Source organism: Alternaria rosae (assembly GCF_020736505.1).
Source record: "Alternaria rosae strain MPI-PUGE-AT-0040 chromosome Unknown BKA58scaffold_13, whole genome shotgun sequence".
Classification (NCBI taxonomy): Eukaryota; Fungi; Ascomycota; class Dothideomycetes; order Pleosporales; family Pleosporaceae; genus Alternaria; species Alternaria rosae.
The window spans coordinates 456,664-481,659 of NW_025763582.1; the positions used below are offsets into that span (position 1 = coordinate 456,664).

The 24,996-nt window shown below is 53.2% G+C and overlaps 11 protein-coding genes across 11 annotated transcripts; 5 read left to right on the plus strand and 6 right to left on the minus strand.

Moving 5' to 3' along the window:
• Positions 1-43: 43 nt before the first annotated feature.
• BKA58DRAFT_370325 (Sin3 complex subunit) lies at positions 44-2,980 on the plus strand (the record flags this gene model as incomplete). The annotated part of the gene is made up of 1 exon (XM_046168984.1): positions 44-2,980. Exon 1 carries the CDS (start codon positions 284-286, stop codon positions 2,978-2,980), a length of 2,697 nt encoding a protein of 898 aa, XP_046020283.1. The 5' UTR covers positions 44-283.
• On the minus strand, positions 2,881-7,760 carry BKA58DRAFT_394601 (uncharacterized protein). The gene is made up of 7 exons (XM_046171212.1): positions 7,548-7,760; positions 6,687-7,496; positions 6,404-6,640; positions 5,589-6,356; positions 5,172-5,542; positions 4,837-5,114; positions 2,881-4,788 (listed from the first exon to the last, which is right to left on the minus strand). The coding sequence occupies exons 1-7, from the start codon at positions 7,634-7,636 to the stop codon at positions 3,286-3,288; spliced, it is 4,056 nt and encodes a 1,351-aa protein (XP_046020284.1). The 5' UTR covers positions 7,637-7,760; the 3' UTR covers positions 2,881-3,285.
• A 566-nt stretch (positions 7,761-8,326) lies between these two features.
• BKA58DRAFT_64120 (uncharacterized protein) lies at positions 8,327-9,347 on the minus strand. The gene is made up of 3 exons (XM_046175666.1): positions 9,183-9,347; positions 8,452-8,873; positions 8,327-8,394 (listed from the first exon to the last, which is right to left on the minus strand). The coding sequence occupies exons 1-2, from the start codon at positions 9,210-9,212 to the stop codon at positions 8,481-8,483; spliced, it is 423 nt and encodes a 140-aa protein (XP_046020285.1). The 5' UTR covers positions 9,213-9,347; the 3' UTR covers positions 8,327-8,394; positions 8,452-8,480.
• Positions 9,348-9,741: 394 nt separating this feature from the next.
• BKA58DRAFT_444773 (S1/P1 nuclease) lies at positions 9,742-10,759 on the plus strand (the record flags this gene model as incomplete). Its single annotated transcript, XM_046174097.1, has 3 exons — positions 9,742-9,808; positions 9,855-10,321; positions 10,367-10,759. 3 exons carry the CDS (start codon positions 9,742-9,744, stop codon positions 10,757-10,759), a joined length of 927 nt encoding a protein of 308 aa, XP_046020286.1.
• Positions 10,760-11,084: 325 nt separating this feature from the next.
• BKA58DRAFT_325610 (Glyoxalase/Bleomycin resistance protein/Dihydroxybiphenyl dioxygenase) lies at positions 11,085-12,337 on the plus strand (the record flags this gene model as incomplete). Its single annotated transcript, XM_046168019.1, has 2 exons — positions 11,085-11,123; positions 11,264-12,337. 2 exons carry the CDS (start codon positions 11,085-11,087, stop codon positions 12,335-12,337), a joined length of 1,113 nt encoding a protein of 370 aa, XP_046020287.1.
• Positions 12,338-12,445: 108 nt separating this feature from the next.
• On the minus strand, positions 12,446-13,567 carry BKA58DRAFT_370334 (uncharacterized protein; the record flags this gene model as incomplete). Its single annotated transcript, XM_046168985.1, has 1 exon — positions 12,446-13,567. Exon 1 carries the CDS (start codon positions 13,319-13,321, stop codon positions 12,446-12,448), a length of 876 nt encoding a protein of 291 aa, XP_046020288.1. The 5' UTR covers positions 13,322-13,567.
• A 58-nt stretch (positions 13,568-13,625) lies between these two features.
• On the minus strand, positions 13,626-14,105 carry BKA58DRAFT_394607 (uncharacterized protein). Its single transcript, XM_046171213.1, has one exon. It carries the CDS (start codon positions 14,072-14,074, stop codon positions 13,805-13,807), a length of 270 nt encoding a protein of 89 aa, XP_046020289.1. The 5' UTR covers positions 14,075-14,105; the 3' UTR covers positions 13,626-13,804.
• A 999-nt stretch (positions 14,106-15,104) lies between these two features.
• On the plus strand, positions 15,105-16,692 carry BKA58DRAFT_64162 (uncharacterized protein). Its single transcript, XM_046175667.1, has one exon. It carries the CDS (start codon positions 15,150-15,152, stop codon positions 16,539-16,541), a length of 1,392 nt encoding a protein of 463 aa, XP_046020290.1. The 5' UTR covers positions 15,105-15,149; the 3' UTR covers positions 16,542-16,692.
• BKA58DRAFT_473641 (uncharacterized protein) lies at positions 16,580-17,968 on the minus strand. The gene is made up of 3 exons (XM_046175320.1): positions 17,725-17,968; positions 17,276-17,675; positions 16,580-17,212 (listed from the first exon to the last, which is right to left on the minus strand). Exons 1-3 carry the CDS (start codon positions 17,755-17,757, stop codon positions 16,626-16,628), a joined length of 1,020 nt encoding a protein of 339 aa, XP_046020291.1. The 5' UTR covers positions 17,758-17,968; the 3' UTR covers positions 16,580-16,625.
• Positions 17,969-18,095: 127 nt separating this feature from the next.
• On the plus strand, positions 18,096-20,162 carry BKA58DRAFT_370341 (uncharacterized protein). The gene is made up of 3 exons (XM_046168986.1): positions 18,096-18,724; positions 18,778-18,903; positions 18,951-20,162. Exons 1-3 carry the CDS (start codon positions 18,266-18,268, stop codon positions 19,770-19,772), a joined length of 1,407 nt encoding a protein of 468 aa, XP_046020292.1. The 5' UTR covers positions 18,096-18,265; the 3' UTR covers positions 19,773-20,162.
• A 1-nt stretch (position 20,163) lies between these two features.
• On the minus strand, positions 20,164-24,417 carry BKA58DRAFT_370345 (uncharacterized protein). Its single transcript, XM_046168987.1, has 2 exons — positions 20,730-24,417; positions 20,164-20,674 (listed from the first exon to the last, which is right to left on the minus strand). Exons 1-2 carry the CDS (start codon positions 24,347-24,349, stop codon positions 20,509-20,511), a joined length of 3,786 nt encoding a protein of 1,261 aa, XP_046020293.1. The 5' UTR covers positions 24,350-24,417; the 3' UTR covers positions 20,164-20,508.
• Between the last annotated feature and the right edge of the window lie 579 nt (positions 24,418-24,996).

Here is a 24,996-nt window from a genome sequence, read left to right on the forward strand (position 1 = left end):
GGACAAGGCCGACGACCTCCGCGCGCATGATCAGCTCCACCGTATGCACAACCTCCCCTATACCGACGCCCTCTCGCGATCCAGATGCAGCGCCGAGCTCGAGACTGCTCGAACCATGCATAAAGTGCCATTCCATCCGCCTCCCGTCACACTGTCACCGTCTGCCCGGTGGCTCGCGCTCGGGCATCGGCGAGACTCTGCGCCTACCTCTCTACGATGAAGAGCTTGCCTTTACAGCGCCCTGTAGTGTATCCGAAACATACTTCACCGCCTCTAGCCTGACATGGCGCACCCACTGCCCATGTCGCCGTCGCGGACGCACACGGAGAAGGAGCTTCGGGACCAGATGCCGCCCCTGCAGACGACGTCAACCCAGCGCAAGACTTCAGCCCAGTCCCGCCCACAGCCGCTCTCCAAAGCTCCTACCACCGAAATGATACCTGAAGAGGCCAAAATTAAGTCTCCCACGTCGCCTGCAGGACACCAGCGCTTCGTTTTGACCGATGTGGTGGCCGCGCGATACATCGAAGAAGACCCGACCACCTCATGCCAGGTCCTCGCGCGTCGCCAGAAGATCGAGGGCTACGAGATATACCTCGTCGAGCAATGGGCGTGTTCGCGCACCCATCCTACCTTCCTCATCACAACGTATACCGGCAATCCCGAGGACACTGTGCTGGCCACAATCATAAGCGTGCCCAAGAATGAGGAGGAATGGTCGCCGCAGATGCGCCTGTACTTCAGGTCGCTGACCGAGTACCATGCGCGGAGAAAGGATACGCCCTATGGCGCCTTGATGGTTACAAACCTCAGTGGCTTTCCCTCTTCCTTGACTGTCATACCCATCCCCGGAGGCGATCTGAAGAAGTATCGCGAGGCCTTCTTCGTCAACGAGAACCTGAAGAGACTGGGATGTTCAGGTCGTCTGGGCATAAAGCTCACCCCGCCAAGCAGTGCGACGCAAGCCAAGTTCCAGCAACTATACCGTACCAGCGAAAAGATCCCGTTCAACGCATCCGTCATTGAGCTTGTGAAGCTCTGTCAAGTGGCACTTGTCTTGTTTGGCAAGCTAGAACCAGAGTATGCAGACGGGCTGCTGTGCGATGTGACGGAGAAAGCTATCAACGATTGGTGGATAGACTTTGGATCTGAGTACTACACAGTGGAACCTCACGATGGCATTCTTGGTCCTACCACAGTCGCTGCTCTGCTGGGTATGCTGATGGGTGCCCGAAACCGACTGAGCGCCTGTAGCGCTGCAGTCGCCAAGGATGTGTTTGACATAGAGGCCACTAAGCGTGGTATTGGACATTTCCAGAAGTCGCAACATCTTCCCAGAACTCGACGCCTCGATCGGCACACGCTTGATAAGCTACGAAGAGCTTCAGCAAAAGCAGCGAGTAAGGAAGGCTGGGCCGTTCCCCGGGCTTTCAAATCTACCGTGGCCGAGTTGGGAGGCAAGGGCGGTGAGATGGTCATGGGCATTGTTGGGGCTGGACAGAAAGACGGTATCGCTGAAGTGGAGACTGTTGATATTGACCAGTTTGTAGAGCTTGTGAGAGGTGAACATGCCAAGTGGTTGTGGCACGGAAAGCCCAGGAAAACTGTATCAGGCGACAGCATGTTCGATCGACTTCCTGGCGGAGAAGCACGCTCAGCCTCCCCAGACAAACATGACCCTGCACCGAAGCTGGTTCACCGAGAATCAACGCTTGATCAACAAGGCATTGCGAAGCGCGATACAGGGTCTTCGGAGCTGAAGAAGGCAGAAACCTTTTCGCCAGATGGCCAGGAAAAAGACAGCAAAGACCCGTATTCAAAGCGGGCCACCATCAAAGCCAAGCTAGAGTCTGGTAGCGGCTTTCATCACATCAAGAACGCCGTGGGTCTGCGTACTCATGCAAGCAAAGTATCGCGAGAAGAACATGGACGGCATGTGTTGCATCGAACCAAGAGTGGCACACCACAGTATGCAGACTCAAGAACGTCGATGGACTACTACGAAAGTCAGTCGGACGATCCCTATTCTCTCATATCGCCTCAGAGTACAATGGGCGAGGAGCCAGCCTACGCCAAACAGCTTACCGAAACCCCGGGCGACTCAGTGGTGTCATTGAACGACAACAAGCTAGTTGGTGGGCGCCACGCATCCAACCTACGGAGTTCCATCATCGAAAGCGACGTCTCAGATCAGCCCGATCAACCACCAACCATATCAAGCTCCGTCGCAGGATCCATCTATCACGGCGTAGACCTCGACCAAAACCTCCCCGTGGACCAAACCGCCCAAGTCCCGCCGCTCCTCCGCCGCACCCAATCCGGCTCGCAATTCCTCTTCTCCCAACCCTCACGCAACGAAAACTGGTGGCCGCGCCACCTCTCCTTCAGCACAGCCGAAGAAAGCGTCCTCCGCTGGCCCACAATCAACGCTTCGGATCCCGTTGACGAAGAAGCAATTACAGACGCCGACGACGATCTAACCAAGACCAACACAACCGCCGCCCTCACCACACGCGCCACAACCCAAAACCTCCACTCCACGCAACTAAAACGCCTGCACGCCCACCTCCACACCCTCTCCTCCCAGGACGCCCTCTGGGTCTCCACCGCCCTCTCATCCATAACATCCCTCTGCTCTTCCGCAGACACAGACATCCAAACGCTCGAAAGTATCTACTACCCCCGCCTCGACACGTACCACTCCCTGCGCGAAGATACGCACGCGACTGTTACCAATAACCGCGGCCAGCTTACCGCTAGTCTAAGGGAGCTGGGTAATGTGGGCGATAAGATCGAGTATGAGATTAGTGCGCTTAGGGGTAAAGTCGAGGATATCGAGGATGTGGTGGGTGAGTTTGAGAGGCAGGTTGAGTTTGTGGAGGGGAGGGTGGGGGAGTTGGAGAGGGTGTTGGGAGAGAGGGAGGGGTGGTGGGGATGGGGAGTTAGGGTGTTGACGGGGCTTGGGGCTGCGCAGGGGTGAATGGATGGACGGGAGAGATGGATGGTGTTGTGGGGTATCTTTTTTTTTGGAGTTTATGGAAGAGGCGTTTCGGGTATACCCGTTGTAATGTTTTGAGTATATGTTTTTACTCTGTTGAGATGATGTATATAGGAGACCGTTATTCTTCACATAGACCTAAAATATTCACTCACATTTCCTATCGCAATACTTGCTTCATACGTCGTAAGCTCATTTACTGTTGCTCATCAGGGTATCACATACTACTACTATCTTTCCACAATCTCGAAACATCCATCACCCCCCTCCCCTCATCTTCAAGCAATCTACTTCCCCCCAGCAACCCTCTGCCTATGTTCCTCCTCGAGCAAACTCTGTTTCCTCACATACTCCATAACAATATCCTCCTCGGTCCTCTGTTTCTCCAGATTACTAAGCCGTTCACTCTCTGCTTTCTCGCTTTCAGCCAGCACCTTTTTCAGCTCTGCGTCTTCTTCATCTTGATCGTTGTCGTTGTCTTGCATTGTAATGCGATGGGGAAGGGGAGGTGGAGCGGTGCGTGAATGTGAATCTGTGTCACTATCACGCGTCTGGTCTTCTCCTAGGGCAGTAGAGGGATGGGCGGAAGAATGAGCATAAGGCGGTGGAGAAGCAGAAGCAGCACCAATAGCCTGACTCATCGCATCCATGACACCACTTTCCTGCTGTGCGTCTTGGGTCGAAGTAGCGTAGTCGTCTGGATGCTCTGCGTGGATTTGAGCGAGATGTTTCGACTCGGCAATAATACGCTTGTAATCCTCATCATCCTCCGTGTCATTATCAGAATCCCATTCGTGATCGCTGTGTTGTCTTGTCCTCTTACTTGTCTCAAGTAGACTCTTTCTGAGTGTTTCTTCAAGCGCCTTCTTCTCCTCTTCTGTCATGTCGGTTTTGCCGGCTTCAGACATGCTGGCCGTCATGGCGCGGTGGAGCGCTGCTTCCTCGTCTTGTTGTGTCGGCGCACCGCTAGAAGGGGGTGCGTTTTCGAGTTCAGCGATGGAAGCGCGGATTGCGGAGGCGATTAAGCGGTCTTCTTCGGGGTCGCCGCGCGAGGATTCGGCGACAGAGGCGGCGATGGCGCGTTCGAGTTCGCGTTGGTCTTCTTCCTCTTCGGCTCGGAGTTGCGCTTCGAGATCGGCTTGTGATTGTTGTGAGGGAGCGGCTGAGGTGCCTGAAGTAGCTGTGGTTTGTCGCTGCAATGCGCGTGTTCGTTCGGCTTCTTGTTGGCGCCAACTGGGTATTGTTGACCGGATCTCAGGCTCGACACCGCGTCTCCGTGGAGGATCAGGGTATTGGCCTGCTGTGCTGCCCGGAGGAACGGAGTTCGTGTGGGTTGACGGCTGGGCTACTGCACCAACATGCGAGTCGAGTATAGCAGAGCGCTTATCCTTCCTATCCTTCTTCTGTTGGACAAGTGAATGTAGCGAGTCCATTTGCTCGGCTCCAACGTTACGCTTCTTCTTGATACCCCACTTCATGTGACTCCATTTCTTGACGATCACGTCGCGTTCTTCTTGCGTTACCTCGGATGCTTCATCGTAGCCCTGCGCGATACGTGCTGCAATGATGTAGTTTTGCACACTCTTTCCCTTGCTCTTGACCATTTCTTGGTAGAGTCCTTTCATGGCATAGCCAGGAACTGACCAAGCACCACCCATGACGCGGAATGGCACACTCATGATGCCGCGCCCGACTCCCTTGACAAAGCCAATGCCGCCTTCTTTTTTCGCACCTTTGTAAGGGTCCGTCACAATACCGGTGATACCATCGTAAAGGCCGAAGCCGAATTGCTGTGTTGGCATCAGTAAACATCATTCGTAGCGTTATGGTCAACATACCTTGGCAGCGGTTCGCATGCCACTCTGGAAATCGGTAACCTTATCGACCTGTCGTACATCTGCTCCGTAGAGCTTCGGGACATTGTGGAACCCCTTAGCAACGTTGAGCGAGAAGTCCATGGGTGACTTGAAGCCAGCGCCGACGATCCTAGCTAGACCCTTGCCAGTGTCTACTGCAGAATCGACATTCTCGGCCATGCTTGGCTTTGGACCTGTGTTGGATGGCGCTGCCGATCCAGCCACGGATCTGGAGCGACTGCGAGACCGCGATCGCGAGCCTTGGGTAGATTCAGCAAATGCTTGAGACATGAATGATGATCTGTGTGAAGGCGTACCAGGAGAGCCAGGGCTTTTGACTGCTGGGTTGTCCGCCTGTATCCGGGCTAGATCAGCAGCAGCATCAGCTGCTGTTGGTGTTGTGGCCCCACTTCTACCTGAGCGATCGGTAACATCAGTTGCAGTCCTTGATGTTGTTGGGCGTCCACTGCTACTTCCTTCTCCCGCAGAAGAAGTTCCGGTACCCGTTGCCTTTTCTTTGCCTTTCTTAGATCTGGCATCAGGATGTATGTTGAGTAGTTTGAGAGTCTGAATTGGCATATCAGCAACACCCATCATCACTGAAGTTGCTGTTCCCATCAAAGCACCAGCTGCGCCAGAAACTGGATCCCAAGGGCCTTCATCAGGAACATACTCGCGAGGGCGGTATCTACAATTATTAGCACATGTCATAGATCGAGTATGCGATTGCTTACAGTTTCATGTCAGAGAAGTTCACTTCGCCTTGTTGGGCCAGTACAGTAGCCGCTTTAGCACTCAGCTTCACGTCAGTACGCTTCAGTCTCCAGACAGCCGGCTTGTCTGGCATGAGAGCACATCGCAGTTCGTCGTAATTAAGCATCTGATGGAATGACTGGGCTCCCTTCTGTGTGCCGTTTTCCTGTTTGATCTTGTCGCAGAGCTCCTGCGCCCGATCGAGTGTTTCCGGTTTAAGGGCTTCGTTGATAGCTCCAGCAAGTTTCTCTGCGGTAAGTTCCTTGTACGGGATGGGATCAGGCCCAGCGCCCGCTCTCGAGACCATGGCTCCCCAGAAGGCTTGGTCTCCGAAGAATGGCACAACGACGGTTGGCTTTCCAGTTGCGATACCAGCTGCCGTGGTTCCGGCACCACCGTGGTGCACGACGGCAGACACGCGTTTGAACAGCCAATCGTGAGGACAGTTACCAAGCATGAAGACGCCATCTGGCTTTCCAAGATCATCGGCTCCTAGTCCGCCCCAGCCTTTGGACACTAAAGCACGCTTTCCGGTGATCTTCACGGCGTCGAAGATCATCTTAGTCATGGCATTTGGATCGTCTACCACAATGGAACCAAAGCCAATGTATACTGGTGGCTCACCTCCATCGAGAAAGGCTGCAAGATCCGGGGCTGGTGTGTAGTTCGAGGCGAGATTCAGGAAGTAGAAACCCGCGACGGAGATGTGGTGGTTCCAATCTCTAGGTTTAGGGATCAGTGCAGGGGACCTGTGGGGCGTGAGTCACATCATATCAAACAGTTCGAGTAAGCTTACCAGCAATATGTGAAAGGCACCTTCAGGCGCGCGAGCATGGCTGGCGCCCAGACAGCGCTGATGGGATCCAGCCGTAGGCTATCCTTGCGGAACCTGTTGATGACGTCGCCCAGACCCTGCCATGTCAGCACGTCGACCATGATATATGACAAGTAGTTGGTGATGGTAGGGTCTGCATTGCTAGACTGGATGTTGGCGAGTGGATGCGGGAACTGCTGTGTAGGCGACCACGGCATACTATTCAAATCAGTAGGTGCGCATATCTTAATGAAACCAGACATACGTGAACATCATGTGTAGAGGTATGCCCAACTTCTCGGCGCAATGTATATGTCCGAAGGCGGGAGGATTTGCGATTATGGCATCGGCGACAAATGGTTTCCGTAGTTGCTCTGGTAGCTGGTCCTCGATACCCATCCACTCTTCGACTGTCTGCTGGAGCGGATCTATACCGAGACCGTTACCTGTCTCTATGCAAGATCTCCATGTACCGCTCAGAATCTCTGCAATGCCCTTCCTCCTCTTGCCAATGTCACCACTGCGCAACGTATCGAAACCAGGCATCAGCCCCGGGTTCTTCACCATGAAAGCCATGAGTTCAGCTGGGTCGCCTCCGATACTGAAGAATTCCAAGCCATTCTCGATAACAAAGTCCTTGAACGTCGGGTGTGTCGCCAACCGTACCCTATGGCCGTACGTATCCTTGAGCACCTTGCCCAATGCGACGAATGGCTGGACATCACCGCGAGAGCCCACTACTTGTATGACGACGTTTAGTGGAGGCGGAGGCTGCTGGCCGGGCGCACCGCCGAGGAACTCTGGGACGTATGGTGGAGGCGGCTCGGGATCTTCTTGCGCGTTCGTGAGCTGACGCTGTATTTGTGGGAGGATGAGCTGTGACAGCGCGCGGCTCTTCTGGTCGATTCGGATATTAACACGTCCATCGTCGGCAACTACTGCGTTTGTGCCCAGCTCTTCGTTCTCGACTTGTCCTGGCAACTCGGTGTATGCGGGTGGTAGGTCCCCAAGGGTCGGTGCTTCGTAGGCGGGACCATCGCTGGCGCTAGGGTTTTGATGTGAATTAGAGGGCGCGCTACGCATGAAGTCAGTACAGAACGGTCATCAACTACCTGGGAAGACCAACGTGGGTTGTGTTTGTGTATTTGGCTGTGTTGGTGGGGCATTGTAGCGGGGCGCGTCATTGCCCTGCGCGGGGTTACTTGAACTCGCCATGGTGGTTGCAAAAGAGTGCTCAGGAAGAGGGCATCGTAGGTAATGACGGAGCTGCAAGAGAGAACGTCAGAAGGAGCCGCTACAACTAAGAATGAGACGCAGGAGCTGCAAGCCTGTATTCCACGCGCGGGAGAGCATATGCGCTATGACATGCGGACCTCTTCGGACTTCTTGGCGTGTGATTGGCTATGGATAGATCAAAGCCACAAGCGGGGCTTCGTCATCGCTCAGCCCCCGATGCCTTGTTACCTACTTCTGGGGTCCAGTTTGCATGTCACAAATTGCATCTGAAACGATCGACACTGGAAATGCTAATCTTGGTGCTGCCTGAGACTGTCAGGCGTCCACCGACCTTCCGCTAATTCAGTAGGCTTGGATTGTTAAGAACCAAATTCACCGAATACACAGTAGTCCAGAGGCCTGGTTGAGATAGGACTTGTATGTATGTCGTAACGCTACCTGATACTGATGACCCCAAAGCCACCTAAAGTCTGCCTTACCCACGTGCCAAGTGTATCGTAGTCCTACTGGCGCAACCTCAAGCGTATCGAAGCGTATACATGCGTATTCTCGTGTTGTTGTAGCAGCCCACATGGGGTACTCCGGTCCACATAGCAACTCAGAAGGCCCCGAGCAGCTGAGGATAATACGTAACCACGAGCTTCCATGCGCCGCGCTCGACACCTACAGCCCTGAAAACTACTTGTCGACAGAGGAGCGCTCATGATCGGAAAGAGGTGCTTGAACCGGAAATCTACCTGTTCGCACACGTAGGTCAGCCTCTCTATCGGGTCATGACGATACGCATGACTTACCACATATGCGGCCATGCGGAAACGCCTTCCTAAGAACATTTGCCGTCCGCCTCAGATGCGGCTGACTTTTGCTCATCTTGACGCTTCTCTGGAGGCTCCTGGTATACTGAGGCCTTGCTGCTATCAGTGTCGCGCTTGGGTGCTGCTGATGTATCGAGAGCATGTTTCGCAAGCCAAATCAGTTGCTCTGTACGCGTCGTTGCTCTATCATTGGCGAGCTGCGTGCAAATCTTGTTGATAATGCGACCCGTAGTCGTTGTGCCCTGCGCTGCCCGGAGCTCGTTGACAGCTCGGTCAACACACATGGTGTGGTCTGACACTGAGCTAGAGCTTGGTCGTAGGCGGAGTTTGAAAGAGACTGATGAAGGCCTGGTAATACTGCGAGCGGTGTGGAGAGGGGCTTTGACATGGCGACGATGGTACTGGGTAACGTGGAATGTTAGTCGATAATGAGATCGTGGAAGGGGCGTTGAGACGCGTCCGGATACGTGACAACTGCCGACTAGATGTGGGGAAGAATGAGAACCGACTAGGTGAAGAGGTTGTCGAAAAGGATACAAAGTGTGAGCTGGCGGAGAGGTAGGTGAAGGCTGTTTCCATCTCGCCTGAATACAGGAAGGAGCTCTCGGTTATCGAAGCGCAAACTTCACCTATATGAAATGGGAGGAAGCTGCAATAGTGCCTTGTTTCACAGGTTGAACGATGCTCTTCTTCAGTGGCATCTACCATACATTCTCTTCTCTTCCTCCACGGTCTTCCATTTCGTACGTTCTCGGGCTATTAGTCCCACGACTGGTGAAGACAATCGCGTCAGATCTGTACCCTATGCGTAGAAGGATTTGGAACTGATGCCATCTTCAAGACCGCAGATGTGACAGACGCAGGTGAAAGCGCAGTGACAGCAATACATGGTGTGGGGAAGGCGTGATCCGCTTTTCCGCTTTGACTCTAGCTCGATTACCCTGCAGCAATCTCCCCGGCCACCCCACGTGGACGGCGCGTCATCTGTTGTATCACGCGTCCCCGAGGTCAACAACACAGGCGTCGGACGTTGATCGTCTCGTCTTTACGCTCTCAAGATCCAATAGCTCCTCCAGGATCATCAGCATTGATTGTCTCAACCGTCTTATACGACAAGAGTGGGATCTAGGCCTCTACCCTTGACTTTCAGCTCGCATCCACCCAGCCACAGGCTTTGGAGGGTACATAACCGCCGCGCGCTTCGACCCTTTTATACACAGACTTGTCTTCTTCTTTCCTGAACAAACAGCTTCATTGACCTTCGTTACTATGTTGCGTAAGAACATACTGGTTGGAGCTGCACTTGTAGCTTCGGCCACAGCATGGAACACAGACGGTACGTTCTTTACCTCTTCCGAATAGCCAGTGCTAAGTCTAGATAGTCCATAATCAGGTTGGCTTCATGGCAGAAACCTTCTTCACACCAGAAACCACGTCAGTCCTCGCAGAGATCCTCGAACCCAAGTATAACGGCTCAGTTGGGCGGTCCGCAGCATGGGCAGACGCGTATGCACATACCAGCGAAGGTCACTTCTCCTACCAGTGGCACTGGATAGACACACACGATCGTCAACCTGAGAACTGCAGTCTGGACTATGTGCGGGACTGCTCCAAGGGCGGATGTGTTGTTAGTGCTATTGCGAACCAGACGAGGATACTGCGGGAGTGCATAGACCAGGTGTATGCTGGTGATTTGACAGGAGGTGCAAACCTGACATGCTCTTATGCACTGAAGTGGGTGGCTCATTTCCTGGGCGACATTCATCAACCTCTACATGCAAGCGGCCGACAAGTAGGCGGCAACACGTACAAGGCGGTTTTTGGAGGCCACGCGACCGAGTTACATGCTGTGAGTATCTTCCCCAATAGTAGAAAAGAGGTACTAACAAACAAGGTCTGGGATGGCTACATACCCTACTTCGCAGCAAACGTCGACCATCCCTTCTCGCACGAGTCGATCGATCCATTCTTCTCTGGGCTCGTCACTCGTATTCGCAAAGACCAGTTCTACTCCACGCCGTACATGTGGCTCTCCTGTACCGACCCTTCCACACCCGAGGAGTGCGCAACAATCTGGGCGAAGGAGAGTAACAAATGGGATTGCGACTATGTGTGGAGTCGCGTCAGGAACGACACAGATCTTGGAACTGATGGATATGCAACAGGCGCTGTGCCCATCGTAGAGCTGCAGATAAGCAAAGCTGCGCTCAGACTGGGTACATGGTTGAACAACTTGGTCGAAGCGGCCAAACCTACTGTGGAAGAAGAGGAAATGATGGAGCTTTGAAGTGACAATTGAACAAACAGCATCATTTGCGAACTTCGGCTGGCTGTACATGTGCCATGCTGATCTCACATCATCTTGACTCTCCACATGTGGGCTCAGCCAGTATTTGTTGCATATGCAAACCAGTGGCGTTGATGCAGGATGGCTTGTCTTCAGCCCTACGAAGATGCCGGGACCCCACATCGGCATAGGTGCCATCTCCTTCCCCACATCCGGTTATATACTCTCCCGTCGCTGGCTGCATTGGCAACCAAACATCGAATTGCTTTGCCTGCTTTTTATACAGCGAACTCGTTTGGCAATAGGAACTTGGGATTCTTGCATTATGACTTTCGAAGATTTCAATGAAAAAATCACACCTGCAGTACGTACTTCGAACGGCCCCACATCTGCCTGCTCGATACTTTTTGGCATCTCCAAACACATGAGGCCGCCTTTGGAACTTACTCTTTCTTGATGAATGAAAACATCAGATATTCGAAATCTGACTGACCACACCACCAGAACCCCAGCCGGGAAACATCACCAAACCGGGGCTCCTCCGTCCATCAATCCATCGCCATACCCAAGCCCTGTAGACCACTCCGACAATGGCAGCAAGAACAAAACATCGACCGCGATGCCCAAATCAAACTCACCAAATTGGTCCACATGCGGTATCAGCACCCTGATCTAGACGAAATAACCACATTCCTACGTGACTTCGGCATGAGCGTAGCCCAAAAAGCCCAAGGGAAGAAATGGTTCAAAGGCTACGGCTCCGACCAATACGTCTACTACGCCCAGCAAGGCGAAAAGAAGTTCCTCGGCGGCTGTTTCGAAGTAGAAACCTACGCCGAGCTAGAAAAGGCGTCAAAAGTTTCCGGCGCAGGTCCCATCGAAGAGTTGACCGACGCACCAGGCGGCGGCCACATGATCACCCTGTACGATCCAGAAGGCTTCCCCATAAACCTAATCCACGGGCAAACAAAAAAAGAGCCAGGCCCATTTCCGGAAGTCCTAACAACAAACTACGAGAACGAGAAACCACGCGTCGCGCGATTCCAACGGTTTAAACCGGGTCCTGCGGCGGTGCATAAACTAGGCCATTACGGTCTATGTGTACAAAACTTCCAGGACGAGATGCAATGGTACACACGAACCTTCAACATCGTACCCACGGATTTCCTCTACATCAATCCCAACCCCTCAGACCCCTCCTTGCCGCAACAAAAAGACGTAGCCATCTTCGCACACCTCGATCTCGGTCCCAACTACACAGACCACCACACCATCTTTCTCTCCACAAACCCCACTTCACATGTGCATCACTGCAGTTTCGAAGTCCACGACTTTGACACGCAGAATCTGGGGCATGAGTGGTTGGCATCGAAGGGGTATAAGAGTGTTTGGGGTGTGGGACGGCATATTCTGGGGAGCCAGCTTTTTGACTATTGGTGGGATACGACCGGCAATATGATTGAGCATTATGCGGATGGGGATTTGGTTAATGAGGAGACGCCCGTGGGGTGGGGAGAGGCGGGGGATGAGAGTTTAGCGGTTTGGGGACCGGAAGTGCCGAGTTGGTTTTTGGATTGATGGAGATTGGTCTTGGGATTATGAGCATGGGTTTCAGATGCTCAGTTTTTTCGCTCAAAGAGCAGAAAATCTACGTTTTGCACTCTCAGACAACTACAATAGACTTGACTACCACTCCCTAACCTTCCCCCACCCCCGGTCTGTAACCCCATCATTCCCAAAATACCGTCCACTAACCGCCTCACTTTTCTCGCCCAACCCTCCGTCTTTGTCCCCACCCCTCCCCAACTGCCCAATCCCCAGCCTTACAGGTATCCTCGCCCCCTCCTCTAACGTCTTCGGCGGTCTCCCAATCTGATTCCCCATATCACTATCCACCCAACCGGGACAACAGCAATCTACCAACACGCCCTCGTTCTCCCGCGCTAGAACGACCGTCAGCGCGTTCATCAGCGCTTTGCTGACTTGATAGGATTTCGGGGGCGCGCCGAACCCGGCGGACTCTTGGGATGAAGATTTAACGGAGTCGATGTATTCTTGGGCGAGAGTGTCGACATCTGAGAGAGAAGTGGCGGAGCGGAAACGAGATGCAGTAGAAGAGGGGTAGTTTGATAGAGAGGAGGCAGTGCTGGAGACGTTTACTATGCGGGCGTTTGGGGTGGTGGACATTTTCCCTTCGGAGAGGAAGAGGCTGCACATTTGTTTTGTGCCATGATAGTTCACCTTGATGACTTGTTCTGCGGCATCGGGGGTTTCGTTGTTGTTGTTATTTATGCCGGCGTTGTTGATCAAGACGTCGATTTTGCCGCTGTCGTTGAGCGCGGCTTTGAGAAAAGAGGTTATGGATGATTTGTCTGAGACGTCAAGTTTGGCGTAGCGTATCTCATTGGGGGTTTTGGCTTGAACTTTGAGGTCTACGCCGCCGCGGGATGTGGCGTAGATGTGGAGTGGTTGCGGGTGTTGGGTGTTGGCTAGGAGGTTGATGATGCCTTGGCCGATTCCGCGGTTGGAGCCGGTGACGACTATTGTCAATGGGGATGCCATGGTTTTTGGGACTTGTTCAGATTGGTGGTTTTGCGTTGTATATTTTTCAAATCTACTGCAGACATGTTTATGTACTTAGATGTGTACTTGTGGAAGTGGTGATGTCAGGTACGATCCATGACGTAGCGATCTTCATTTGACCACATGTAGCAGGAGAAGGAAGGAAAGCATCGAAGGCACTTTAGTGAGAAGATGATGATGCGATTGTAACAAGACTTGTATTTCTATGAAGTCATACAGCGCGCGAAATCGAAGAAGCTCTGGCGACAGGACCTGATACCAGCTGCCCTCTCCTTCTATCAAGCTCCCCTTGATTAGTCTCCGTACTCATGATGCTGTTTGTGATGAAGGCTTGCAATCAGCACATCTCACTCCCTACATACGTCCCTTCAACGTGATAAGGGCTTGCTATCCAGAAGCTCTCCAATTTTTTCCGTCAACCACTCTTCAGCCTCAGGCCAATCGTCTCGCCCCAGGAGCATTTTACTCGATACTTGACGCGAATGGTCCGTACTGGTAGACCTGAGTGTCAGACTCCAGGTCTTCATACGTGAGGTCGGATTCATCCTTCCACTGAGATAAACAAGAAACGCGGGGCGTCTCACTGCTCTCCCCATCGGTAAACACAGGAATTCCAACGCCCTTGAACTCAATCTCTTGTAGCCCTGCCATAGCCTTGGCAAGCGAACGCAACAGGTTAACACGCTTTACCTCAGTTTCCTTTGAAATACGGACTGCGGTAATGCGGCCCATGTCTGAGGCATCTTCAATCCAAATCTCGTGCGTTGGCCGGAATGATGTTCGGTTGAACTGTCGACTCCTGCGCGATTATGCCAGTGTCTAGATTGACCGAGGAGGATGCTATCATGTCCTCTTCCGATGACATGCTGGTCTGAAGCGATGGTTTGGAGCGTTGGATGTAAGTAGTATGTGAGGAGAGTAAGTGACGAAGTTACGATTGAGCTGTGTCGGGGGCGTACGGTTTCGACAGGTGAGTAGTAATGTGGGGAGAAGAAGGGATGAACTTATAGTTGAGGGAGCTGTCAGTGCATGGTGTGAAATGAAGTTGCATATGCATTTTGACCCGATGGCAAATACTGGCCCGCTAGGAGTTCGGAGTGAATGCAGTCGCGTTTTCCGGAAGTCGGAAGGCCTAGATTTGTCAAGCCAAATTATACTGACACTTGACAACACTGCGAATTCTGTCACACAGGCCTCGATCATTTATGCGAGCCATTCTAGTCCCGTCTGCAAAATTGAGTGTGGTTCAGGAGTGACAGACAAATTGTCGTGCCGTTACTTCGAACCCCGCACACAGCCATGGCGAGTAACACTTCCAGTTTCGTAGTGTTCATCTCGCCATCGAGCCGATGGAGTTGCGGGAGCTACAGACACGTGGATGGTCATCCGAGTCCTTAAGTATGCTGGTAGCAACAATGGCGCGCAAGTTCAGGCTAGGCTTCAGGGTCGGGTTTTGTCTCGCGTTTGGTGGCGGATATAGGGCGATGTTACGGGTGCAATTGAGAAGCTGTTCGCTCATATTCCAGGGTTGAGGATGAGTAATGTTGAGGAGCTTCAGCAACTGATGGGTGGAGGATGGGTTGAAAGTGAGGAGGATGTCAGTCAGGCGATTGGGAAGTTGTTAGAGCCCAGCAGCCGCTTTACTTGCTTCGCTCGTTTTCAAGTGGCGGATACCCACCCCATTCGGGACGCCTAAAGTGCAGGGACGGAGTCATCCTGCTTTGCTACATAACAACCCTGTTGCTTCCATCCTTTCTATGCCATTTTCCCCCAGTCCTCATCAAATTGCAAAGATAAGTGAACTACCATGATGGCTGACGATCGATGCGGGGAATGCTACGAATGCATATGTTACCAAAACCAACTCAGCACCACCCAGGAAGCTGCACCTGGCCCACATCTTAGCGATACAGAATCTACTGGTAGTACCGCAGCCGAAACAGTCGATCTAGAATGCGCTCGCACCAAGATAAACCTTGAACCGCTAGCATGGTCTCTAGATTCTTCAAACGTCCTACCCCAAAGCAACTGCCTGCTCTACACATCGCTTCCTCTAGAAATCAAAGAGATAATCTACGCCTACGTTCTCACAGACACAACATCCTACCCTATCGACTACCTCAGTCCTGAAGACCCCATACCAGTCGTCCACGTCAAATACCTCGGCCACGGTCAAAATGCCAGAAGTTTGGCTGGCGGGAAACCTTTGCATCTTTCTGACCTAACGATATCTCTCCTCCTTACTTGTAAGGCGGTGTATCTGGAGACGTGGACTATGCCATTGAGAGTGAATGCCTACCACATGGATGCATCCAGGCATCTTCGAAGCGGTGGAATGCCAGCATGGCGACTAGCACAGATACGAGGACTGGACATCACAATCAAGCAGCGCGAGTTGGAAAACGGGAAGCTGGGGGATGTGTTGAAAGAGATGGGAGGGAACGCTAGACATCAGGGCGCATACGTGGTGCCTATGCACTGTTTCCGTGGTGATGGATGGGCGAAGATAGAGGGGTGTTCACGCACTCTTGACGACAATTGTCTTGTACCGGCCGCAGTCGACTTACCAAATACACAAAATCAGCGCCTGGACGATGTTCTAAGCCATCTTCCCCACCCCGTAGAATCCGTGCTACCATCAGCTCGCAGCCTCCACGTCACCCTCGCTCAACCCCTAACCTATCTCACTATGCGGCTCACACGCACAGACTGGTCGACATGGAACGTAGCCAAATTCCTTCATCTCGACCCGTCGTTCGGGCGATACAACCTTGACGAGGGCCGGCCCTCGGCCAAAGCAATGCGTCTCCTTGCTTCTGAGCGCGAGGCTGGTCGGCATCCGCAGCTCGACTCGCAATCTTGGGGCGCGCATGTCGTTTCTACGCTGCCTGATCTGGAGAAGCTGGAGTTAGTGCTGGAAACGTTCGAGGCCAGGAAGGAGGAGTTGGAACGTGTTGTGCAGTGTGCGAAGATGTGGAGGTTTGGGTTTGGTGATGGTGGAGAAGTGGGGGAGAAGAAGAAAGAGTGGGCGTTGGTTTGGGATGGGGATGTAGTGGAAAGGCGGTGGAAGAGGGATATGGAAGAGACTGTGGTACCGAGGAATGTTCGTGGGCTTTTGCATCGTGTGCCTTGGTGTTATGACTGTAATGATTTTGAGGTGAGGACTCTGCGGTATGTTAGGACGAGAGTGGAGGAGTAGTTTACGCCATGGTTCACAGCAGCCGGTCTTTTCATTTTGTGCCTGACTTGGGCAACTTCGCTTGATTGAGCATGCGCAGACACTTTACATCTTGCTCCCACCCTCTTGCGGTACCTTGACAACAACCTTACCCCAGCTATTGCGTCCACCCAACGCCTTTAGCGCCGCGGGTACGCTGTCAAGTCCAACGTATTCTACATCAGTAAAAGCGGTGCCCTTATATTTCCCCTCCTTGACAAGCTGGAAAATGCCGTCCCAGACCTTATCCTGCATCTCTGGCTCGTTTATCGCGTACGCACCCCAATGCAACCCAACAACACTAACATTCTTGAGCAAAATGCGGTTCGTAGCCATCTTCTCGATGTCACCTGCCGCAAATCCGATGACCAGAAGTCTGCCGTTCCAGGCTGTGCATTTCATGGACTGTGCGATCAGACCGACAGGGTCGTACACGATGTCCACGCCACGGCCCTTGGGAGTGAGCTTCTTCACTTGCTCGGGCCAATCTTTGTCACGGTAGGAGACAGCGTAGTCTGCGCCAAAGGAACGCGCGACGTCGAGTTTGTGCGATGTGCCAGCGGTGGCTACGACGGTTGCGCCAAAGGCTTTGGCGATTTGCACGGCAGCGAGACCGACGCCGCCGGCTGCTGCGTGAACGAGAACCCAGTCGCCTACATAGCATTGTTAGCTTCTGCTTGGGAAGATGAACAGGGTTCGGAGTTCTGATGGCTTACCCTTCTTGATGCCTGCTCTAGTCACCAAACCAGCATAGCTCGTCGGCGCCGTAACAAATACACCAGCAGCATCCTCAAAACTCCATCCCTCGGGCACGGGCTTAAGTCTCTCCTCTGTGCAGACGATGTGTGTTGCGTAACCGCCCTGGGAAGCACCAAAGACTTTGTCGCCCTCCTTGAACTTCGGTGTCTTGCCTCCTGCGAGCGAGGAAGGTGCTTTGATAACGACGCCGGAGAACTCTGAGCCTGCTATCCAGGGGAAGGCAGGTTGGTGCTGGTATTTGCCGCGGATCTGGAGGAGATCAAAGAAGTTGGTTGCTGAGGCGTGGATGGCGATTAGGTACTCGTTGGATTTGGGGGTAGGAGTTGGGAGGTCGAGGACTTTGAGATCCTCTGGTCCCTGATAGAGTTAGTGACGAAGCTGGTATATCGCGAGAAGGATAGCTTACATTGACATATTCTTTGATTTGTATGCCTTTCATGTTAAGGTTTGACTGAGGTTACGCGTGGTATGTATGGTAGCAAACAGCCTTAATTGTGAGATATATGAATGGATTCAGTCAGGAGCTTGAAGATGACTTCGGGTAGATAGAATAGACGCGGACGCCATTGTAGCTTGCATGACGGCCGAGAGCTACTCAACGCTCCAAAAGATACCTCGGCTGGCTTCCCCGGCCAACCTCCGCTCCTTCCCCCACCCGGAGGCTTGGCTCACACGTCTTAGTCAGCGGAAGCCGCGCGACATGCACGGGCACGCGCTAAGGGATGGCAGGGTACCAGGTGCGGGTCCAGTGACGTTCTACTGCCTTCCAATCCTATCCAAAGCTAATGACAGCCTCTCTCGCACAGTCAAACATATCTGCTTCTATACACTCCCACTCGCCAAGGACACGTATCAGTTCGTAGTCAACAGTCATACACCCACCGCTCTATTCCTCCAAGTGCCTATAGAGCTTCTTATCACTACCCCACGCTCGTAAATCAGCGACCATGGCCGACGACGCCGCCACAACCACCGAGGACACGCAGATCACCTTCAATGTCAAGGCTGCAAATGACCAGAAACATGTCCTCACACTACCCAATACCACCACAGTCGCCGACCTCAAAGCCAAGCTCTCGACATCGGAATACGCAGATGTTCCCGCCGAACGCCAACGCCTGATATACTCCGGTCGCGTACTGAAGGACCACGACACACTCTCTAGCGTCAAGATCAAGGATGGCCACACAGTTCATCTTGTCAAAGGCGCCGCCAGCAACGTACGACAAAACCCGGCGAACCAAGGCACAGCAGGCACAGCAAGCGGAGGCAACACTCAAACCTCACAGGTGCCCACCAACATTGCCGCAGGCACAGGCAACAACCCTCTCGCTGGACTCACAGGTGCGCGCTATGCGGGCTTCCATGGACTACCAGGAATGGATACTTTCGGACCAGATGGTGGCGTAAGTCTAGTCAAGCCTGACACTCAAGGTGAACATATGCTAATGCGTTGCAGATGGGCGGTCCTCCTACAAACCCGGAGGCGTTACTAGAGCAAATGGAGAACCCCATGTTCTTATCGCAAATGAACGAGGCCATGAACAACCCAGCTGTGGTAGAAATGATGCTGCAGAGCCCCATGGTAAGTCTGTTTCTTCCTTTTACCTCGCATCATCTAACCTGCGATAGATCCGCGACAACCCGATGCTCCAGCAAGTCCTACGAAACCCTGAAATGCGCCGCATGATGTTCAGCCCGGAGATGATGCGCATGCAATTGCAGATGCAGCGGAATATGGGCCCAACCGGCCCGAGTTTCCCAGCCCCGGGAGCCACCGACAACACCACACAACCAGGTACAAATGCCACAGGCGAAGGCACAACCGCGACACCGAACCAGCCTAATACGACCGGATCAACAGACCCGTTCGCCGCATTTGGTACAGCTGGTGCTGGCGCTAGCGCTGGAGCAAACCCCTTCGCCAGTCTGTTGGCTGGAGGCCAGAATCCTTTGGCTCCTCAGCAACAGGGCGGTGCAGCACAAAACACACAAGACGCTTCAGGCGCTTTTCCCAACTTGTTCGGTGGAGCTGGTGCACAAGGCGGACAAGCGAACCCGTTCGCGGCGGCCGCTCAAAGGATGATGCAGGATCCAGAGGCCATGCGCAACATGATGCAGATGATGGGCGGTGCAGGAGGCGCAGGAGCGAACCCATTCGCAGCCTTTGGTGGTCAAGACGCAGCAGGAGCTCCAGGAGGCGAAGCAGGCCAACAAGCCGGCGGTAACCCCTTCGCCGCACTCTTTGGCCCCGGCGGATTCGGCGGCGCAGGCGGCTTCGGAGCACCACCAGCCCCAGCAGACAACCGGCCACCTGAGGAAATCTACGAGACTCAACTCAGACAGCTCAACGAAATGGGTTTCTATGAGTTCGACCGCAACGTCGCAGCCCTACGGCGCAGCGGCGGCAATGTCCAAGGCGCAATCGAGCACCTGCTCGGCGGCGGAGCGTAGCGAGCTTTCCCCCGCATCTTCTTGCTCCCTGTGCCTCCAGAACGACCATACTTGACGCAGGACGAATTATAGGAAATCGAGCGTTATGAAGGAAGAGAAAGAGAGCGGCGATTAGCTGAGGAAGACGTTGGTGACGATATCGATGGAATTGAGGAGGCTTATGACAGTGAAGAGGATTGGTCTTTTGCTTTCGAGGATGATGAGACGCTCGTTGGGTTTGATGGGCTCACAAAGTGAGTGATATTGATGACGAGAGGTGTGGTAATTATTTGGTAAGGCGTAGACGGCAGCGTGAAGATAGATCGTACAGATACCAAACAGTAGGCAACCAAAAATAATGCCCATTCATACACATCTTCCTTAGACACTGTCTTGATAGCGAATGGGATTTAAATGGTAGTATTCTTCATTTCAATCTAATTTGGTATGCAAACGCACATACAGACTAATGCCATTTTGTCTTTCGATACTATGCATTTTTCCACTCTGATTAAAACCGCGTATAGAACTTGTCTCACAAACTCAAACGCCGGGCTAAGCCTCCAACGGCAGCCTTATATTTCCTCTTTCAATCATTCTGCCAAGTCAACCCGTCACACACACAAAAACTTCAAGCTTAGAAAAACGCCATAACCATGCAAAAAAACGACTACATGAAAACCCGAAAGTACGAATACCGGAGGCCAGATTTCCTCTCGGAAGATAGGGTAAGCCTGTCCATTGCGTCCGACAACGACTAGTCACGGACGCTCAATCCGGAGCGATCGGTAAACATGCGGGTAGCGATGTTCATGGCAAGGAGTTCCTGGAAGAGGAGCTTGGCGGCGTAGGGGATGTGGATTTGGGAGATGCGGGTTTTGTTGTGGCAGGGGCGGCATTCGTAGAGGCCCTTTTTGAGTTGGCTGGATAGTCGAGTTAGTGAAAGTGTTCAGGTGGAAGACGTGGGAGGGGACTTACGCAATAGGACTCATCAGACCGCAGATGTCGCACACGTGTACGGTGTACGCGTCTGAGACGGTAAAGAGACGTTCTTTCAAGAAAGCGGCTGCTCCGTGCGCAATCATACAATCACGTTCCATCTCTCCGAAACGTAGACCACCGTCTCTAGCACGACCCTCGACAGGCTGGCGAGTAAGAATTTGCAGCGGGCCACGAGCACGAGCGTGGATCTTGTCGTCGACCATATGCCTGAGACGCTGGTAGTATGTTGGACCCAAGAAGATCTGTGTGCGCATCTTCTTGCCGGTGTGGCCGTTGTACATGATTTCGAAACCACGCTTTTGGTAGCCGGCGTCCTCGAGCAGACCGGAGACTTGGTCGACGGTGATGTCGGTGAAGGGGGTGGCGTCTCCTTCTTGTCCGGTGATGGCGCCGACTTTGGAGAGTAGACACTCGATCAAATGGGCAATTGTCATACGGGAGGGAATGGCGTGGGGGTTGATGATCAGATCGGGGGTTAGACCTTCCTTGGAGAAAGGCATGTCTTCTTGGCGGTAGGTGATACCAATGGTTCCCTTTTGTCCGTGACGAGAAGCGAACTTGTCACCAATCTGGGGTACCTTTGTAGTTCGGGTACGAACCTTAACGAAGCGCAATCCCTCAGTATTAGTGGTGAAGAGTACTTGATCGACGATACCGTTCTCAGTGCTACGCAATGGTGTTGAGACATCGCGCTTGGTATGGAGAGTAGTCTTTTGGCCAAGCTCTTGGGCGTCAGTTGCAATTGGCGCTGTCTTTCCGATGATGATATCGTCACCGGAGACACGCACACCAGGCGCAACAACACCGTCGTCATCAAGCTTGTCGTATGTTCCACCTTTCAGACGGAGGGTATCGGCACGCGTAGGCTTCTCGAACTGCTCCAGAACGTTGACACCGATACGCTTCTCCTGCTCAGTGTACGCACGGTAAAACAGACTCCTGAAAAGTCCACGATCGATACTGCTCTGGTTCATAATGACGGAATCTTCCTGGTTGTAACCACCATATGTGGCAATGGCGACAATGGCGTTCTGACCGGCGGGCAGCTCACGGAACTTGAGGTACTCCATCGATCGAGTAGTTGCCAATGGCTTCTGAGGGTAGTATAGGACGTTCATCATGGTTTCCATGCGCAGCGCAAAGTTGGTGAGCGCAACACCCATAGCTTGCTTACCCATGGCAGATTGGTAGGTGTTACGGGGCGACTGGTTGTGATCAGGGAAGGGAATGATACTGGCACAGATACCCAGAATCATGGCCGGGTGAATCTCGCAATGAGTGTAGGCGTGGATGCGTGGGTCCGGTAGTGGCTTGAGACGTCGAAGACGGTGCTCGCCTTCGGTAGATCGCTCAGCCGCAGGTAAGCCCATCTTCATCTCTCGCCACTCCTCCAGATCCTCGGGAGAGAACGTTATCATCGCAGTCTCCTCCTCCTCGGCGTCGAGGTATTCCACAACACCATCCTGGATAAGACCTCTCCAGCCGTAAGTGGCTTGCTCGACCTCATCCTGACTCCATCCCTGTCGCGTGCTTGTCTCCATCTGTTCCTGCTTGAGCTTGTTACTGATCTCCTTAGTAAAGATGAGGAAGTTGCGGTTTGGCTTGCGGATGTCATTCTCAACAACGAATAGAGGCCTCATGACACGGCCGGCATCTGTGAAGATCTTGAACTCTCGGTCACGAATGTCACGAATCAAACTCATCTCGTAAGATAGCGTTCCGTTTCGTCGCAGCTCTTGCACGACTGTGACAAGTTGCTGGGCGTTGGAGTGAACACCAACCCAGACACCGTTGACGAAGACCTTGGTCGCATCTGGGTTCTGGTTTTGGTCGTACTCTTCCAGAAGCTGCATGTTTCGCTGTGTCATGAAGTCGATGATGGGCGACGCGTCACTACCGACACTGACGTAGCACATCAAAGACAAGTTCTTGACCAGACCACAGGCCTGTCCTTCAGGAGTCTCGGCGGGGCAAACAAGACCCCAATGGGAGTTGTGAAGTTGTCGCGGCTTGGCTAGCTTGCCGTCACGACCGACTGGGGTGTTCGTTCGACGCAAATGCGACAGTGTGGAGGCGTATGTGTATCGATTCAACACCTGGGAAACACCGGCCTTTGCGGAAGCGGCCTTCTTCTGGTCACCCCAGTTACCTGTTGCCAGGGAGTACTTCAGACCGTTTGTAATGATGCTGGCCTTGACAGCCATCTGAACGTTGAAGTCCTGGTTGTTCTCAACACATCGCTGGAGGTACTTGTACACGTCCTTGGTGAGCTTCAGGAAGAGAATACGGAACAAGTTGGCGACCAGAGGTCCAGCAAGATCCAAACGCTTTTTACCGAAGTGATCACGATCGTCCTCGTCGCGGCGACCCAGCACACACTGTAAAAGGCGGTGAATCATGTAACCAAAGAAATAGGCCTTGCGTGTGTCCTGGCCCTCCTTTTGGGAAATATGCGGCAAGAATTCTCGCTGCATAATATCCCTCGCAAACTTGAGACGTCTGTCCTTCGTGCCAGAGTTGGCGCCACGCTTGGCAATGAAGTCCAGAGCTGTCTCTCGATCCTGGACAACTGAACCCTCCTCGATACTGGGCTTCAACAGCTCCAGCATTTGTGTGTCGGTACGGTCGTAGACGATGTGGCTCAGGATCTCCTCGTCCGAAACGATACCGAGGGCGCGGAAGACGATGGCCATGGGCACATCCGCCTTGATGTATGGGAGGGTAGCGTATGCGAAGGGACCGGGGATACGTTTTCCGGGACCTGCGAGTGAGTTCTCTGCCCACTTGATGTTGAACGATGAGATCAACCGAGTACCCTTTTCGACTGCACTTCGAATCTCGGCGATCCATGGAATGGGACCCTGCTTCTTTCGGAAGACCTGTACGATGTTCGCGGCACTGCGCTCCTGGGCGATGAGCACCTTCTCACTACCGTTGATAACGAAGTATCCACCCTGATCGTACGGGCACTCGTTCAAAGCGAAAAGGTCCGCATCTGACTGCGCTCGCAAGTGGCAGAGCTCTGATCGCAACATGACGGGGAGCTTTCCGATGAAGACTCTCGCCGCAGCGCCATCGTCCATTGGCATATCTTCACGCTCCCACCGGATCTGCGATGGTCCGCCTGTGTAACCGCCCTCCATCTCCTCGTCGTCGCCCTCCTCCGGTTCGCGTCCCTCGCGGGCGACCATGATTCGGTTCTCAATATCAGCCAACATGGCGCCGGAGTAGGTAAGGTTCCGTAGACGCGCCTCGTGGGGATAAAGTTGCACCGTGGTGCCGTCGCCTTCGGTATGTGTTGGCCGCGCCAGGTAGACGCGCCCGAATTTAATTTCATAGCGGCGCTTGATGATCGGGTTCTCCTCTTCATCGGGGTTGTAGGGCGTATTCTGTTCGAGAATGACGCTGCCGTTTTCCTTAACGATATCCTGGATTGTGTTGCGCGTGAATTCATCGTAGGAGTCGAGTTGCTGCGAAACCAGACCCTTGGTGTCGAAGAAGGAGCTGATGACCGCCCAGCAGTCCTCGGGCAAGACGCGGTTCTCCTCATCCTCGTACTCGTCCTCCATACCGTCATAGTCGTACGGCTCGGCCATGATCGCGACTGGATTGATTAGGCGCGGGGAGGTGAAGGGTCGTGGGTGAGTGCGGACGTGTAGTGTCCTGTCTGTTCCGTATGCGACGGCGGCGACCGCCTCTCAAAGGACGTTCGGAGCTAACGGCACCCGTCCTAGCGCCGCCGCGCATCACGTGATGATCGCTAGCGCCTCAGACCCCATACGACCCACCGGTGTCTTCCAGTTCATGCATACATACCGTTTTGCGACAGCTAGCATCAGCGTCTAGAAACCGCATCTTGGGCCTGGACTTACACTCAGCCCAGCCCAGGAATGACTTTATCTGCAGTTAAAGTGAACTCTCTCGAGGTTGGCCTCCTTAAACATCAACACTAGATCTTTGCGCTCCAATCATCGGCGACCGGACGTCTACGATATCGAATATTGGCAAGACAGTCTACTTAACGCCGACAAGCCACACTTGAAGTCGCGTCCTGTGCCACGACACCATTTACTCTCCAAACCTATTCGGGATACATGATATTATGCACTAACGCAAAACATGCTTTATATATCGATCACTCCATTTTAGGCAGTGCGCGATGTCTCGAGAAGTAGAAAATGGCTGGCTGAACGAAGTATAGGACTCGCCTTGTCCGGTCGTCATGTCAAGGTAGGGAGAACAT

Coding starts and splice junctions, on each gene's coding strand:
- BKA58DRAFT_394601 (XM_046171212.1), bottom strand. CDS start 7,636: ATGGCGAGTTCAAGTAACCCCGCGCAGGGCAATGACGCGCCCCGCTAC. Junction 5,543..5,588: donor AACTTCTCTGACATGAAACT/GTAAGCAATCGC, acceptor TAATAATTGTAG/ATACCGCCCTCGCGAGTATG. Junction 4,789..4,836: donor GCATGCGAACCGCTGCCAAG/GTATGTTGACCA, acceptor ATGCCAACACAG/CAATTCGGCTTCGGCCTTTA.
- BKA58DRAFT_64120 (XM_046175666.1), bottom strand. CDS start 9,212: ATGGAAGACCGTGGAGGAAGAGAAGAGAAT. Junction 8,874..9,182: donor GTGGAGGAAGAGAAGAGAAT/GTATGGTAGATG, acceptor CACGTTACCCAG/TACCATCGTCGCCATGTCAA.
- BKA58DRAFT_394607 (XM_046171213.1), bottom strand. CDS start 14,074: ATGGGCCGCATTACCGCAGTCCGTATTTCAAAGGAAACTGAGGTAAAG.
- BKA58DRAFT_64162 (XM_046175667.1), top strand. CDS start 15,150: ATGATGGCTGACGATCGATGCGGGGAATGCTACGAATGCATATGTTAC.
- BKA58DRAFT_473641 (XM_046175320.1), bottom strand. CDS start 17,757: ATGAAAGGCATACAAATCAAAGAATATGTCAAT. Junction 17,676..17,724: donor AAATCAAAGAATATGTCAAT/GTAAGCTATCCT, acceptor TAACTCTATCAG/GGACCAGAGGATCTCAAAGT. Junction 17,213..17,275: donor TAGAGCAGGCATCAAGAAGG/GTAAGCCATCAG, acceptor AATGCTATGTAG/GCGACTGGGTTCTCGTTCAC.
- BKA58DRAFT_370341 (XM_046168986.1), top strand. CDS start 18,266: ATGGCCGACGACGCCGCCACAACCACCGAGGACACGCAGATCACCTTC. Junction 18,725..18,777: donor CTTTCGGACCAGATGGTGGC/GTAAGTCTAGTC, acceptor AATGCGTTGCAG/ATGGGCGGTCCTCCTACAAA. Junction 18,904..18,950: donor TGATGCTGCAGAGCCCCATG/GTAAGTCTGTTT, acceptor AACCTGCGATAG/ATCCGCGACAACCCGATGCT.
- BKA58DRAFT_370345 (XM_046168987.1), bottom strand. CDS start 24,349: ATGGCCGAGCCGTACGACTATGACGGTATGGAGGACGAGTACGAGGAT. Junction 20,675..20,729: donor GGTCTGATGAGTCCTATTGC/GTAAGTCCCCTC, acceptor TCGACTATCCAG/CCAACTCAAAAAGGGCCTCT.